The sequence below is a fragment of the Hemiscyllium ocellatum genome, chromosome 11 (assembly GCF_020745735.1).
Source record: "Hemiscyllium ocellatum isolate sHemOce1 chromosome 11, sHemOce1.pat.X.cur, whole genome shotgun sequence".
NCBI lineage: Eukaryota > Metazoa > Chordata > Chondrichthyes > Orectolobiformes > Hemiscylliidae > Hemiscyllium > Hemiscyllium ocellatum.
In genome coordinates, this window is record NC_083411.1 from 53,313,275 (window position 1) to 53,330,355 (window position 17,081).

Sequence of the window (17,081 nt, forward strand, 5' to 3'; positions counted from 1 at the left end):
GTTAATTGCTGATACTTGTATTATTGCACAAATCCAAGATCACATAGGGAGTTTATCTTTCTGCTGTTAGATTGCTTCACAAATATGTGATGTACAAAGGTTCCTGACTGACCTTCAGTAGCAGTGATAATATTAGCAGCCAGCTTGCAGTTACTGTGTGTTTGTTGTATGTAGTGAGGCAGCACAGAGCCCAGACTGTGTAAGTATGAGTTTTATAGCAATATAAGTACTTAAGACAATGAGACCATAAGACAGAGGAGTTGAAGTAGGCCATTCACCCCACTGATTTTGCACCACCATTCAATGAGGTCATGGCTGATTTGACTATCCTTCACTCCACTTTCCGACCATTTCCCCACAATGTTTGATTCCTTTACTGATTTACAATCTATCTTACATGAATAGACTTATATACCTAGCCTCAACAGCACTCTGTGGTAAAAAGAATACCACTGCACTCTAAGAGCAAAAAGTCTTCCTCATCTCTGTCTTAAATATGTAACCTCTTGGTTCTCAGGAGATGCTTTCTGGTCCCAGACTCTAGCATAAGTGAAAACAGCCTCTATTCCTATATCTGATCAAGCACAATCGTTAACAATCATATACTTTTCAAAATAGATCGCCTCTTATTCCACAAAATTCAAAAGAGCTCAAGCCCAAACTACTCGAACACTCCTGAAAAGAAAATCTCTCCATATCCGAAATTAATCTCATGAACCTTCTTTGGACTGCCTCCAAAGCCAATATATTTTTTTTGAGGGGGAGATGATGACCTGATGATATAATCGCTGGATTGTTAACCCAGGTACTGCCTTAGGGATCCAGGCTCGAATCCCATCATGGCAAATGGTGCAATTTGAATCATAAAATCTCTGCAATGTGGAAGCGGGCCATTTGGCCCAACGAGTGCACACCAACTCTTTGATGAACATCCTACCCAGACCCAGACCCCTACCCTATCCCCGTAATCATGCATTTCCCATGCCTAACCAGCCTAGCCTGCACATCCGTGGACATTATAGAGGAAATTAGCACGGCCAGTCCAACCAAGCTGCATAACTTTGGACTGTGGGAGGAAACTGGAGCACCTGGAGGAAACCCATACAGACATGGAGAGAATGTGCAAAATCCACACAGACAGCCACCTGAGGCTGGATTTGAACCCAGGTCCGTGGTGCTGTGAGGCAACATTGCTCACCACTGAATCACTGTGCTGCCCCGTTTTATTGAATTCAATAAAAATCTAGAATTAAGAGTCCAATTATGACCTTGAATCAATGTCAATGATTGAAAAAACCCCTCTGGTTTGCTAATGTCCTTCAGGGAAAGAAACTGCTATCCTTACCTGGTCTGGACAACATGTGACTCTGGACACATAGCAGTATGGTTGACTCGTAACTGCTCTCTGGGATGGACGATAAATTCTACTGAGCCAGTGGCATCCTCATCCCATGGAGGAATAGAAACTGTTCCGAATATTCCAGCCATGGTCTCACTAGTGCCTTGAACATTTATAACAAAGCTTACATATTTTTGTATTCTGTTTGCTTTGAAATAAAGGCCAACTATCCATTTTCCTTCCCTCATACCCATAAAATTTAAAGGCCAGGCTTTTCAGATTTAGGCACAAGGAACCCCTAATCCTTCTGTGCTGCAGCTTTCTGCAGTCTTTTCAGTCAAATAATATTCAACTCCTCTATTCCTCCCGCCAAAGTGTATTACTCACATTTTTCCACTTTATATTCTACCTGGCTAGTTTTTGTTCTTTCACATAACCTGTTGTATCTCTCAATAGAATCTTTGTGTCATCCTCACCAAATGCCCTCCCACCTATTTTTGTGATCTGGAAACTTGGTGATTGTATATTTACTTTCTTCATTCCAGTCATAATCGAGGCCCTAGCTCTAATCTCTGTCATACAGTTACAGGTTGCCATCCTGAAAATATCCCCACTTTGGGTGGCACAGTGGCCCAGTGGTTAGCACTGCTACCTCACAATAATTCTGCGTTGTTTTGTATCTTGAGGACCACAATAGCACAGAATTACTGAGCTGAAACCAATAGATGAGTTCTGTAGCCATGAAGATGGCCTCAACCACGATCTTGGTTACAAGTCGTACTACATGTGACCCCATTACACTGTTCTGTACCTGTAAGATCTTCCTTACTGTCCAGTTTTGACACCATCACCTTGATAACTTATTATGATCTCTCTACCTTATTTAATGTGTACAGTTTTGGATTAGTACTTGTTACTTTGGTTAGACCCTCGGCTTGTGACTCTTATACCTACCATGTTATTCCAGTCATTTGGTTTGTCTCCAGAACTACCTTATGAATCAGATTATAGATCATCCCTTCACCTGCTATTCAGCTGTTGACACTTTATTCACACCATCTGACACTCTTGATCACCTGCAGAGACCTATTATTCAGTCTGTCAACACTCCACTCACACCACTTGTATGATATTTTGATTTCTCTGATTATAAACTCTGTGTCTGTGTGCTTCTCTTTACTTCATCTGATGAAGGGGCAGTGCTCCGAAAGCATTTGATTTCAAATAAACCTTTTGGACTATAATGTGGTGCCATGTGACTTCTGACCTTGTCCACCCAGGCCAACACTGACAGCTCCATATGTTATGGTTACAACTTCATTAAAAGCCCATTAAGTATCCATACAAACACTGTCAGTCTAGAACAACCCTACAGTGTTACTTATATTGATCCCAGACATAGCAGGCAGGCAGGGGGAAGAAGTGTCCTGCCTGATGGGTAGGGATCTAAAGGTTCTACTGCATAGTGTGGTGTTGAGGTGGGATTTCTTCTTACCCCTGGATTGGTAAGATCAGGGCATGACATGACAACCTGGTCTGAGGTTGCCACCTGGATCAGTGCAATCTCAGCCATCTGGAGGAATACCCAGCAGTGAAAGAAGGAAGTCAATGATCTTCTCCACTTTGCTAGTAAGTGCTACCATGTTTGTTATCTCACCCTCACCGTAACTCTCTTGCTATACCCACCTTTCACTGAGTCTCATGCCCTACCAATCTCACTACAGCTTGCAATCTGTCCCCCTCCGCTCACTCACACCTACCCCAATCCCAGACACCATTAATCCTGCAGTCCCTCTGCACTGCTTGTTCACTCAGGATACCTCCCAGCTGCATCTACAGTAACAATTGGGACACGTCCTTTCATCTCCATTAATACCTGCCTCTGTCTCATTTCAGGAAGTAAGCAGCCCACAGTAGAGCAGAAAGACTCAAGCCAGGTGGTGGGCTGACCTTCATTCAGTTCCTGACCCCTTACGTGGAGTAAACACTAATGTTGACCACCCTGACAGCTGGTTGCCCATGTCTAAGCACATGGAATTGGTATCAGAGACTGCCCATGACTTACTGTGCCAGCACCCCATTACACCCTCCTTGATTTGACAGAGTCCTGTTGACAACCACAACAAGATTCCTTCCTTTGTGTCTGCACTAAATGGCAAGGAGCGACTGGAATAATATCCCTGGCTGAGGTAGCAAACACACAAAGGCAAAAGGCAAGGCAAGGGAGAGGTGTTGTGAGCATCCAGGCCAGCTCAGAATGAGTGAGAATTGGGACAGCAAGTGACCAGCCTGGAGATGCAGCCTGGGTTCATGCTCTTGGGTGTGCTGGCCGAGGCATTACAATGATAGTCACTGGGGCAGACTGTGGTGCAGTACTGAAGTGTAGAAATTTTCTGAGATGGCCCAGCAAGGTATTAGAGACTGGCACATATCAGATCCAATACCATGAATGTAAAGTGTATGTGGCTGGCATCCTTGGAGTATTCTCTGAGACCTCAGTGCCTAATATTTAGGTCATTTGGAGCATGTAACAAGCTGAATTCACGAGATCCTCACTCTAATCTCCAGGTCAAGTTTTCTCAATGTTGAGCTTGTTAGGTGAGTTTAAGATAGGAAGCTGAATATTAGTTAGGCGTGTTCTACCATTAGCTTGCTGCTTAATAGGGAATAATCCCATTAATTAGGAACTCATCACTGCTGAGTGGCAGATTCAGCTCATTGCTTACTGAAAGAATCAAAAAAAATGGTCTTCCCGACATCAGAATTGCTACAGTTCTCATCCAATTCTCGAATAAACCTTGCCAAGCTCACATCATCCAGATCCCGACAAGATACTGCTGTCGATCTTCTATCAGCTCACCAATTCACTATCCATGGTCATACTGTACACCCAGCACAATGGGCTCTCAGGTTATTAAGGAGCCTCATGTGTGGTACTATATCAAATGTTTGAGCTGATCCAATATAACTGGATTTCTTTAGGAATCCAGCAGCAACCACTTGCTACAGCTGCAACATATCACCTAAGTGGTCATCTCTATTGCATTTAACTCAATGGTGTATTTTATCAGTTTTAATTAATTACACTTATACCCCTGTTCTTTACATTGGAAACACCCCACTCTTTACCCTTCATTGGTTTCTATCAGTATTAAGCGTATCCCTAACAAGTGATTTGTAATAAGATTAGAGAAAATTAGCCTATTTTTGCTGTTGTTCACATGTTTCTATATTTAGGGTTTGTTATGAACTCTTCACTTTCATATTTTACAAGTCCTTAGCAGAAATAGACCCATTCAGCCCCTCAAGCCTGCTCCATCATCAATACGGTCATGATTGATCTGTTTGTGTTTCAAATTCTAAGTTACCTTCATCGCCCAAGAAGAACTCATTCCAGGAAAAGCTTATGTTTCCAATTTGTGCTGGGATGGACAGACCCTTGTTCCTAAAATGAGAGAGAAAGATCAATCAGTTGGTGACAAGAATCAATTTCCTTATCCTGTTTGAAATCTGGAGCAATCCCTTCTCTGGGTTAACCTGTTCATCAGTGCCACCCTGTACAAGATGAACTTCAACAGTAAACAAGCTGCCCTAAAGACAGGACAGAGTGAGTGATGGTGTCTCTCTTCTTCCTTGTTGTTCACAGGGACAAACAGATTCATCAAGGACATTGAGGTGATGATTGGGGAAAGGACTTGGCTCTTCTGGCTGTGGTGGAGAATGTGTTGGATTCTGATCTCTCCGTGTTTGTTGGTGGTAAGAAGCTGTTACACATTATTTTGATTTAAACTGAAAATACCCAATCTCTCATTCTGTTTCTGATTTAGTTTTGTATCTTATCCACATTCAGGCAGTCTTAATCTGGTCCTTGACAACATTTGCCCCACTAAGATATGGATCTGTTGAATACCCTGTCTGGTCAGGAGCACTGGGCTGGTGTATGACCATCTTCTGTATTATGTGGATCCCCATCATGGCTGTGGTGAGAGTAGTCCAAGCTGAGGGCCCCACCTTGTGGCAGGTGAGGGACGCTTTGAAATCTTTTAAAGATTAAGGAACAGAGAACATAAAATTAGGTTTTGGATCATGATAGATGCAATGCAAAGCACATTGTTTCAAAATCAAAATGTCTTTTTGTTGTCCTTTCACTTATGCTCAGTTCAGTCCACAGTGATACCATCTTGGTTCAGGCACTAAAGCTGGAGTGGACTGGAAGTAGTATCTGTGAATGTTTGAATATACAACTAAAAGAAAGTGGATCGGTTAGCTCAGTTGGTTGGATGGGTGAGTTGGTGATGCTGAGTGATGCCAATCCCTGTACCAGCTGAGGTTACTGTGATGAACTCTCCTTCTGGAACTCTCCCCTTGATCCTCAGGTTAAACCACCATCAATCACCTCGCTCTCTGTTGAGAGAGCAGCCCTGTGATCTGATAGGACTATGGTTATTTCAATGTTACAAAAAAACATAACTTATCACATTTATGCAATTAAAACAAAGATAGGTTTTAAAATAATAAAAGAATTGCACTATTGGAACACATCACAAATATGAACATATCAGTGTGTTGCAATACCTTGGAAAATGCAGGTCACCTTAATTTAACAAATATAAACAAAAGGTCCACTAAACTCTATATTTTGTATTTCAGTCATGGATCACAGATTGTTAGGTTGATTTCATTAAATTCTCAATCAATTCATACACTATTTATGCACCTTACAAAGTTGGAGTTTGGACTGTTTCAAAACGATCTCTCAGTTTCAGAATGGTGTCTTCTGCATTGCAGATCTTTACGTTTGTCTGGTTGTAATAACAAGTAGTGGCATTCGGTGGTGGGATTCAGTAGTTTTCGAATAAAGTCCACGTGGAACATTTCCTGGTTTCAGTACAGGTTTGTCAAGATCAATCTCACATTTTGTTTCTTCATGCTTTCAATGAGAGAAAAGGCAGGGAGACAGTGAGTTTTGAGGAAGGAATTCCAAAGTCCCGTAATTCAGCAACTGAGGGGCCATCTACTAATGGTCAAACTATTTAAACAGCAAGGGTTCAAAATGCTTGATTTGGACAACCCCACATGTCACAGAGATTTCCAGGAAAGGGTGAGCCAAGACCATGGAAAGATTTGGAAACAAGCAGGAGAATGTTCAACTTGAGTACTTACTGAAGCAGGAGCCAATATGAATTAGTGAGAAAGGAATGATCGATGATCAGGACTTGATGTAATGAAGAGCACAGATTTGAATTATTAAGTTCACAGAGGGTCGGATTTGGGAGGTCAGCTGAGTTGTTACTTGAATAGGAGAAAGTGAGGACTGCAGATGCTGGAGGTCAGAGTCAAGAGTGTGGTGCTGGAAAAGCATAGCTGGTCAGGCAGCATCCAAGGAACAGAGAATTAATGTTTCGGGCTAAAGCCGTGATGAAGGGCTTTAGCCAAAAATGTCGATTCTCCTGCTCCTTGGATGCTGCCTGACCTGCTGTGCTTTTCCAACATCAAACTCTCGATTTGCTATTTGAATAGCCAAGTGCCAATGGCATGACTGCGTGGGTGTGGATTTTTGCAACAGAGGATTTCTGTAAGTACAGAGGAATCGAATCAGATTATGCAGGCAAAAATATATGGTTTTAGTGGTGTTATGAAAATGTTGTCAGAAGCTCATTTCAGCAGCAAAAACAGATCAAAACAAATCGTCACAAGTAGGGTGATAAAGAAAGTTTATGGCGTACTTGCCGTTATTGCTCAGGGAACTGAGTACAAGAATCAGGAGGTCATGTTACAGCTTTATAAGACTTTGCTTAGGCTGCATGACGACTATTGCGTTTAATTCTAGTCGCCACATTACAAGAAGGACGTGGAGGCTTTGGAGAGGGTGTAGAAGAGGTTTACCAGGATGAGGCTTGGATTAGAGGGTATGAGCTCTAAGGAGAGGCTAGAAAAACTCAGGTTGTTTTCTCTGGAGCGGCTGATAGAAGCCTACAAAATTATGAGATGGATAGATAGGGTTGACAGTCAGAATCTTTTTCCCCCCCACAGTTCAAAAATATTAAGAGAAGCATTTAAGGTGAGAGGGCAAAAGTTCAAAGGAGATGTGAGGGGCAAGTTTTTTTACACAAAGAGTGGCAGGAGTCTGGAACAGGCTGCCGGGGTGGGGGTGGAGGCAGATATGATAAAGGCATTTAGGAACTTTTAATTAAAGACATGAATATGCAAGGAATGAAGGGATGTGAACCAATGGCAGGCAGAAGAAAATAGTTTAATTTTGCATCATGTTCGGTACAATATTGTGGACTGAAGGATTAGTGTCTGTACCATACTGTTCTATATAAGACCAAGGTTATGATTTGTCTGTCTCAACTACACAAAGTTCACAGAATCTGAGTTGTTATGGTGCAGAAAGAAGCCATTCAGCCCATCATGCCTGTACCAGCCCTCTGAATGCGCAGAAGGCCTTAGTATTATTCCCCGGCTTTTTCCCATAACCCTGGACATTATTCCCATTTCAGTGATTATCCAGCGCTGTCTCTAGTACACCGAATGATTCTGCAATAAAAGATCAAAACAATGGCACTTTTAAAAGGAGGATGACAGACAAAGGCAGTGACCACAGGGTCAGAGAAAGACTGACCCTGGTGTCTGACACAGCAGTGAATCTGCACTACCACTGCTTTTGCTGTTTGAGTTCATGTATCTCTGGACATTAGAGTGCATTTAGGAAAATTTAACAAACAGTGAAATTCACAGCTGACCTTAGAGGAACCTGTGTGGGTGAGCTCACAGCACAGGAACAGACATGTGCATAGTTTGTACTTGTAATCTTGCTGTAAATCTACAGTAGTGAATAGAGTGGATTCTTTCTTAATTATATCTTTTATTGAGATCGGTCTGTTGATTAAATTTTAAAAATATAAACCATAGGTACTAAGTTAGCATGGAGCAGTGTTTTTTTTTAAGAGCAAAAAGATGGTGCTATTTTCTGGGTCTGTAGATTGTGAAGGAGCAACGATGACCTTTAGTTGAGTGAGGTGCTCTTCCTACCAGATGTGGGAGTTTAGGGAGCATTTCCATGTTACTGATGGTTACTTCTGCAGGAAGTGTCTTTGATTGTGAAGCCTATCAGATCGCATGGTTCGGTTGGACCAGCAGTTAGAGGCAATAAGGAATTTACAAGAGCTAGGGAATATGACGGGTGGCAGTTATAGGAAGCGAGAAAAGCCGCAGAAACATTCAGGTAGATGGGTTAACTCCAGGAAAATTAGGATGGGTAGGCAGATAGTACAGGAGTCTTCTGTGGCTGTCCCCATCTCACACAAGTATGCAGTTTTGGAAAATGTAGGGGGTGATGGACTTTCCGGGGAATGTAGCACGAACAGCCAAATTTCTGGTCCGGAGACTGGTTCTCAATGTAATGAGGGGTACGTCAGATTCCAAGAGATCAATTGTGAGAGCGACTTTCTAGTCAGAGGCATAGACAGACACTTCTGGGGCCAGCAGTGAAAAATCAGAATGGTGTGTTGCCAGGATCAAGGATATGTTGGAGAGAGTGCCGAATGTTCTCAAGGGGGAGAGGGACCAGCAGGAGGTCATTGTACACTTTGGAACTAATGATATAGGAAGGGAAAAGGATGAGATTCTAAAGGGACAATATAGAAGCTTAGGCAGGAATTCAAGAGGAGGTTCTCTAGGGTAGCAATATGTGGAATAACCCTGGTACTACAAGCTAATGAGGGTATGAATAGAAGGAAAGAGCAGATGAATGTGTGGCTGAGGAGATAGTGCAGGGGAGAAGGGTTTACATTAATGGATCAATAAAATCTCTTCTGGGGTAGAAGTGACCTCCACAAGAAGGATGGATTGCACCTGAATTGGAAGGGGATGAATATGCTGGCAGGGAAAATTGCTTGAGCTGCTCAGGAGGATTTAAACTAGTAAGGTGGGGGGTGGGGGTGGGGGGGTGTGGGGGGATAGTGGGACCCAGGGAAATAGTGAAGAAAAAGATCAATTTGAGATTGGTTGGGAAAGGTAACTAGTTGAAGCAGGCAAGAACAAAGCAGAAAACAACTACAGGTTGGACTGATAAATTAAACTGTAATTATTTCAATTCAAGAGAGCTAACGGGGAAGGCATGGTTAGGAATATCGGACTGGGATGTCAATGCAATTACAGAGATGTGGCTCAGAGATGGACTGGATTGGCAGCTTAATGTTCCAGGATACAAATCCTATAGGAAGGATAGAAAGGGGGGCAAAAGAGGAGGGGGAGTGGCATTTTTGATAAAGGATAGCATAACTGCTCTACTGAGGCAGGATATTCCTGGGAGTACATCCAGGGACGTTATTTGGGAGGAATTGAGAAATAAGAAACGGATGATCACCTTATTGGGATTGTATTATAAACCCCACCAATAGTCAGTGGGAAATTAAGAAACAAATTTGGAACATAGAACATAGAACATAGAACAATACAGCACAGAACAGGCCCTTCGGTCCACGATGTTGTGCCGAACATCTATCCTAGATTAAGCACCCATCCATGTACCTATCCAATTGACGCTTAAAGGTCGTCAATGATTCTGACTACCACTCCCACGGGCAGTGCATTCCATGCCCCCACCACTCTCTGGGTAAAGAACCCACCCCTGACATCTCCCCTATACCTTCCACCCTTCACCTTAAATTTATGTCCCCTTGTAATACTCTGTTGTACCCGGGAAAAAAGTTTCTGACTGTCTTCTCTATCTATTCCTCTGATCATCTTATAAACCTCTATCAAGTCACCCCTCATCCTTCACCGTTCCAACGAGAAAAGGCCGAGAACTCTCAACCTGTCCTCGTACGACCTATTCTCCATTCCAGGCAACATCCTGGTAAATCTTCTCTGCACCCTCTCCAAAGTTTCCACATCTTTCCTAAAGTGAGGCGACCAGAACTGCACACAGTACTCCAAATGTGGCCTAACCAAAGTCCTGTACAGCTGCAACATCACTTCACGACTCTTGAATTCAATCCCTCTGCTAATGAACGCTAATACACCATAGGCCTTCTTACAAGATCTATCCACCTGAGTGGCAACTTTCAAAGACCTATGTACATAGACCCCAAGATCCCTCTGTTCCTCCACCTGACTAAGAACTTTACCGTTAACCCTGTATTCCGCATTCTCATTTGTTCTTCCAAAATGGACAACCTCACACTTGGCAGGGTTGAACTCCATCTGCCACTCCTCAGCCCAGCTCTGCATCATATCTAAGTCCCTTTGCAGCCGACAACAGCCCTCCTCACTGTCCACAACTCCACCAATCTTCGTATCATCTGCAAATTTACTGACCCACCCTTCGACTCCCTCATCCAAGTCATTAATAAAAATTACAAACAGAACTGATCCCTACGGAACTCCACTTGTAACTGGGCTCCAGGCTGAATATTTACCATCTACCACCACTCTCTGACTTCAACCGGTTAGCCAGTTTTCAATCCAATTGGCCAAGTTTCCCTCTATCCCATGCCTCCTGACTTTCCGCATAAGCCTACCACGGGGAACCTTATCAAATGCCTTACTAAAATCCATGTACACTACATCCACTGCTCTACCCTCATCCACATGCTTGGTCACCTCCTCAAAGAATTCAATAAGACTTGTAAGGCAAGACCTACCCTTCACAAATCCGTGCTGGCTGTCCCTAATCAAGCAGTGTCTTTCTAGATACTCATAAATCCTATCCCTCAGTACCCTTTCCATTACTTTGCCTACCACAGAAGTAAGACTACCTGGCCTGTAATTCCCGGGGTTATCCCTATTCCCTTTTTTGAACAGGGGCACAACATTCGCTACTCTCCAGTCCCCTGGTACCACCCCCGTTGACAGTGAAGACGAAAAGATCATTGCCAACGGTACTGCAATTTCCTCTCTTGCTTCCCACATAATCCTAGGATATATCCCGTCAGGCCCGGGGACTTGTCTATCCTCAAGTTGTTCAAAATGTCCAACACATCTTCCTTCCTAACAAGTATCTCTTCGAGCTTACCAGTCCGTTTCACACTCTCGTCTTCAACAATACGGTCCCTCTCGTTCATAAATACTGAAGAAAAGTACTCATTCAAGACCTCTCCTATCTCTTCCGACTCAATACACAATCTCCCACTACTGTCCTTGATCGGACCTACCCTCGTTCTCGTCATTCTCATGTTTCTCACATATGCATAAAATGCCTTGGGGTTATCCTTGATCCTATCCGCCAAGGATTTTTCATGCCCTCTCTTAGCTCTCCAAATCCCTTTCTTCAGGTCCCTTCTGGCTATCCTGTATCCCTGCACTGCTCTGTCTGAACCCTGTTTCCTCAACCTTATGTAAGCCTCCTTCTTCCTCTTTAATAGACATTTAACCTCCCTTGTCAACCAAGGCTCCCTCACACGAGATCTCAGCTATCTGTAAGAATAATAGAGTTGGTATGGTAGGGGATTTTAACTTAGACTGGGACTGCCATCGTATCAAGGGTTTTGATGGAGAGGAATTTGTTAAGTGTGCTGAAAAAAATCTTCTGATTCAGTATGTGGATGTACTGACTAGAGAGGTGCAAAACTTGACTTACTCTTGGGAAATAAGGCAGGGCAGGTGACTGAGGTGTCAGTGGGGGAGCACTTTGGGGCCAGTGACCATAATTCTATTTGTTTTAAAATAGTGATAGAAAAGAATAGACTGAATTTAAAAGTTGAAGTTCGAAATTGGAGAAAGGCCAATTTTGATGGTATTAGGCAAGAACTTTCAAAAGCTGATCGCGGGCAGATGTTTGCAGGTAAAGGTACAGCTGGAAAATGGGAAGTCTTCAGAAATGAGATAATGAGAATCCAGAAATAGTATATTCCCGTTAGGGTGAAAAGAAAGGTTGGTAGGTATAGGGAATGTTGATGACTACAGATGTTAAGGTTTTGGTTATGAAGAAGAAGAAAGCATATGTCAGGTATTGACAGCAGAGTTCGAAGGAATCCTTAGAGTATAGAGGCAGTAGGAGTATACATAAGAGGGAAATCAGAAGGGCAAAAAGGGACATGAGATAGCAATGGCAAATAGGTTTAAGAAAAATCCAAAGGGATTTTATAAATACATTGAGGACAAAAGTGTAACGAGGGAGAGAATAGAGCCCCTCAATGATCAGCAAGGAGGCCTGTGTGTGGAGCTGCAGGAGATGGGGAAGATACTAAACAAATATTTTACATCAGTGTTTACTGTGAAGAAGGACATGGAAGATATAGAATGTAGGGAAATAGATGGTGACATCTTGAAAAATGTCCATATTGAAGAAGAGGTGGTACTGGATGTCTTGAAATGCATAAAAGTGGATAAATTCCCAGGATCTAATCAAGTCTACCTAAGAACTCTGTGGGAAGCTAGAGAAATGATTGCTGAGATATTTGTATCATCGATAGTCACAGGTGAGGTGCTGGAAGACTGGAGGTTGGCGAACGTGGTGCCATTATTTAAGAAAGGTGGTAAGGACAAGCCATGGAACTATATTTCAGAGAGCCTGACATCGGTGGTGGGCAAGTTGTTGGAGGGAATCCTGAGGGACAGGATTTATATGTATTTGGAAACGCAAGTACTGATTAGGGATAATTATAATGGCTTTGTGCGTGGGAAATCATGTCTCACAAACTTGATTGAGTTTTTTTGAAGAAGCAACAAAGCAGATTGATGAGGGCAGAGCGGTGGACGTGATCTATATGGACTTCAATAATGTGTTCAACAAGGTTCCTCATGGAATACTGATTAGCAAGGTTAGATCTCGTGGAATACAGGGAGAACTAGCTATTTGGATGGGGAACTGGCTCAAAGGTAGAAGACAGAGGGTGGTGATGGAGAGTTGCTTTTCAGACTGGAGGCCTGTGACCAATGGTGTGCCACAAGGATCGTTGCATTTTGTCATTTATGTTTTGGTAAGGCAAATCAGAGCAGGACTTGTACACTTGTTGGGAAGGTCGTGGGGGGAGTGGGGTGGGGGGGTGGGGGTTGTGGTTTGCTGAACAAAGAGACCTTGAGGTACAGGTTCATAGATCCTTGGACGTGGAGTCACAATTAGATAGGATAGTGAAGAAGGTGTCTTGAATGCTTTCCTTTATTGGTCACAGCATTGAAATAGGAGTTGGGAGGCCATGTTGTGGCTGCCCAGGGCATTAGTTAGGCCACTTTTGGAATATCATATGCAATTCTGGTTTCCTTCCTTATGGAAGGATGTTGTGAAACTTGAAAGGGTTCAGAAAAAAATTACTATGATGTTGCCAGGGTTGGAGGATTGAGTTTCAGGGAGAGGCTGAATAGGCTGGGGCTGTTTTCCCTGGAGTTTTGGAGGCTAAAGGGTGACCTTCTCGAGATTTATAAAATCATGAGGGGCTTGGATAGGGTAAATAGACAAGGTCTTTTTCCTGGAGTGGGAGAGTCCAGAACTAGACAGCACAGGTTTAGGGTGAGAGGGGAAAAATTTAAAAGGGATGTAAGGGGTAACTTTTTCATGCGGAGGGTAATCCGTATTTTGAATGAGCTGCCAGAGGAAGTGGCAGAGGCTGGTACAATTGCAACATTTAAAATGCATCTGGATGTGTCTATGATTAGGAAGGGTTTTGAGGGAAATGGGCCAAATGCCGGCAAATGGGACCAGATTAGGTTGGGATATCTGACCAGCATGGACGATTGGACTGAAGGGTCTGTTTCTGTGCTGTACATCTCTACGACTCTATTTGCTACTTTTGCAAATCAATCAAAACATCAAGGTCTAAACAGCACAGATTTAATGAGATTGAGCTAATTGTTCCTGTTTGCTCTGCCCAGACCTCTCATTATTTTGTGAACTTTAGTGAAATCCCGCTCAGCCTCTTCCTCTCCATGGCGTGAAATTCCACATTCTCTAATCAAAACCTGGCAGTTAATTGTCAATCAGCATTAGTGGGTGCATTCTCCACGGCAACATCTCTGCCAATCAGAATTCATTTAGCAACCAATCAATAGTCTCCTTTCAGATGACAGAATTTACTTTTCACCTTGAATTGGTTGGGATTCTTGCAAAATGTCCCAATAAATGCAGGACAAAAGGATTTGACAAAATGTGTCTTTTCTCAACAATACATCTAAAGGATTATTTGATAAACTATTCTGTAATCCTTATCATTAATGCTCGTCAGTCTACATCATTTGCTTCTCTGCAAGTATTTCTAATGTAAACAGTGTTCGGTTTTTGGGTTTTGCCCAATTCACCAAGAATTTCTGTTTTTCGTTTCTTAATTCAGCTTACACTGTGGTATCTCTTCCCAATGAAAAGCTGCTCTGTGACATCATTACAGGATACTAAACCCCTAATGCAATGGTTAGGAGGTTGGTCTTTGAGGTTGTTGTAAACAGCAAGTTCTTACAGTCCTGCACTAGTAGGCAGGAGGGCCCATACAGTCTCCTCGTTTGCCATCCCATGCTTGTGTCTGGCCTTCAACATTATAAGGTGAACGCAAAGCCTAGAGCATCAGTTAATATTCCCCTGCAATTGTGGGTTTGCGTGGTAAGGGGAGAACAGGAAGGCTGAGAAAAGGAGATGGCTGATTCTATCAATGAGACCAGCTCAAAGTCCCAGCCTATCCAGATATTCATTGCATTCCTGACCTTGCTGTTGAGTCTCCCTACTCTCCCTGGACCTTCGCTCCCATTTCCTGTCATGTGACCTCACTACTGGCTCCCCCTGTGGAACTCCAGCACTTTGATTCTGGAGGTTGCTTCTGGTGCCAGCAGTGACCATTACTCCCTGTGGCACTGCTGGTCAGTCAGATTGGCAGGCAGCTTTTTTCAAGGAAAATGCACAAAATGGAGGATAAAAATCCCATATCCAACCATTTGATGCTCTGAGCAGCTTGAAGTGACTCTGGCACAGCCATAACCTGTACGGATATATTCCCCACCAAGTCTTCGGGTTGTTGGACAAGAAACCTTGCTATCTGAAAAATCCTGGTCATTGTCTTTATAATTTGTAGGTTAATTGACTGGCTACTGGTGCTCATGTTTCCCGTCTTCCACCTTAAGTGAATCCATGCTTCTCCATAGCATTGTGGCTTAAACCACACCAGGCCTTGTTCATCTGCCAGCCCTGTTCTTGTTGATCACTATGAGACACTAATCCAACATCACACTTTTAAAATTTTCACCCCTGTATCATTGAGCAAATCCTCTCTCTCGTACCCTCCTCCAACTGTGTGAACCATCAAAATACCTGCACTCCTCCAATTCTGACATTTGTTGCAACACTCACCATTTCACTCACTCTCCCATTGGTAATTGTGCATTCAGCAGGGTTAACCTTAAACATTGGAATTGCCTCCCTAAACCTCTTCATCTCACCATGTCTCTGACCTTTAACATTTAATGAATTGCACTAAGGTCATTGCATCAAACTGATTGTCTGTGAAAAGTCCATTTCTTTCAGTGTGTCTCACTGCCAGTGCACAACAGGATCAATTGAAGTGTCTGGATGAAAGTATAATCTTTGTCATGAAATATTGTTTGCTATAGTGTGAATTATCAGGTGTCGGAATAATCTGATTGGGAACAAGATTTCTTTTCCACTTAACAGTGGGTGAAAATCCAACAGAAATGATCAAACATTTTACATTTCCATTCACAGAAAATATCTGCTGCTTGCACATCAGCTCCTGATTGGGGTCCCTACTTGGAACAACACAGAGGGGAAAGATACAGGAAGAAGCCTGACTCTACAGAAGACCCAAACTGTGTGCACCTTCTGGTCATTCCTGAGAAGTAACAACGCAAAGGAAAATTCCTGTTCAATTGGTAAACATTGGTCCTGAAATTCCACAGCCATTCTGGAGTACAATCAGTGTCACTTCATTGAGTGCTCCCTTGATCAGTCAGCACCTCAGCCAAGACCCAGGGATAAGATTTGCTGAAGTTTCCTGTGCCCACTGTAAACATGGGCATCAATTTGGGGCAGGATGGGGCTGCTGAGAATTACTGAGCATTCAAGTTCCTGCATCATGAGTGTTCAGTTATGTTCCTCCCTGCGTCCTGGTGATAATACACAGGATTCCAGTCTCTGTACATTGTGGACATTAGCTCCTGCTCTCACAGTCACTTACAGTCTGCACTGCCTGGGTTCCCAACAATTAACTACAGGATGAGGGAAGATTTGATGCAGCGGAATCTGATTCAAAATGATATTAGTCATAGAAGGTGCAGAAAGGGTTAATGCTGAGGATTGCATTAAGAATGGCCATATCAATATCATCATTCTGATTTGGGTGGAAGAATAGTAGTTTGATTAATAAAACCTACCACTGAAATCCTCTTTACAGTCTCTGTGACAATGTCTATCATATCAGTGGAATATGTACCTATTGCTAACATGTAATAAATGACACATTGGTTAAGACAAAGGCCTGTGTTTGTTGGAGGACCAAGTGTTTTTCCTCGACCACACTTGATAAAATGAGCCCTGCAAATCCCTGCCAGGAAGGATATGTTGGCAGTGAACCTGCCTTGATGGTTTGATAGTATGAGCAATCTCTAACATGATGAGCAGTGGTGCAGGTTCCGGTGAGCTTTGAACGTATCTTCAGGTATAACTTTAAGATGATAAACGCATCGCAATTTTTGACAAGACAAAATCAACAGAGTGAGATTCATCTGGTAGAACACATTAAAGTGATTGGGATTGTCTTTAACCCCACATGCAGCTCTGAAGAGAATGGGAAATGTCTAC

The 17,081-nt window shown here is 42.9% G+C and overlaps 1 protein-coding gene across 1 annotated transcript in view; it reads left to right on the forward strand.

Annotated features, from left to right (window-relative positions):
- Positions 1-16,124, forward strand: part of LOC132819996 (sodium- and chloride-dependent neutral and basic amino acid transporter B(0+)-like) — an 82,509-nt gene extending 66,385 nt beyond the window's left edge. The window contains exons 16-18 of the mRNA XM_060831927.1: positions 4,986-5,095; positions 5,190-5,360; positions 15,987-16,124. Of these exons, the coding sequence (XP_060687910.1) occupies positions 4,986-5,095; positions 5,190-5,360; positions 15,987-16,124 (419 nt within the window). The remainder of the gene's footprint in view (positions 1-4,985; positions 5,096-5,189; positions 5,361-15,986) is intronic.
- Positions 16,125-17,081: the final 957 nt, after the last annotated feature.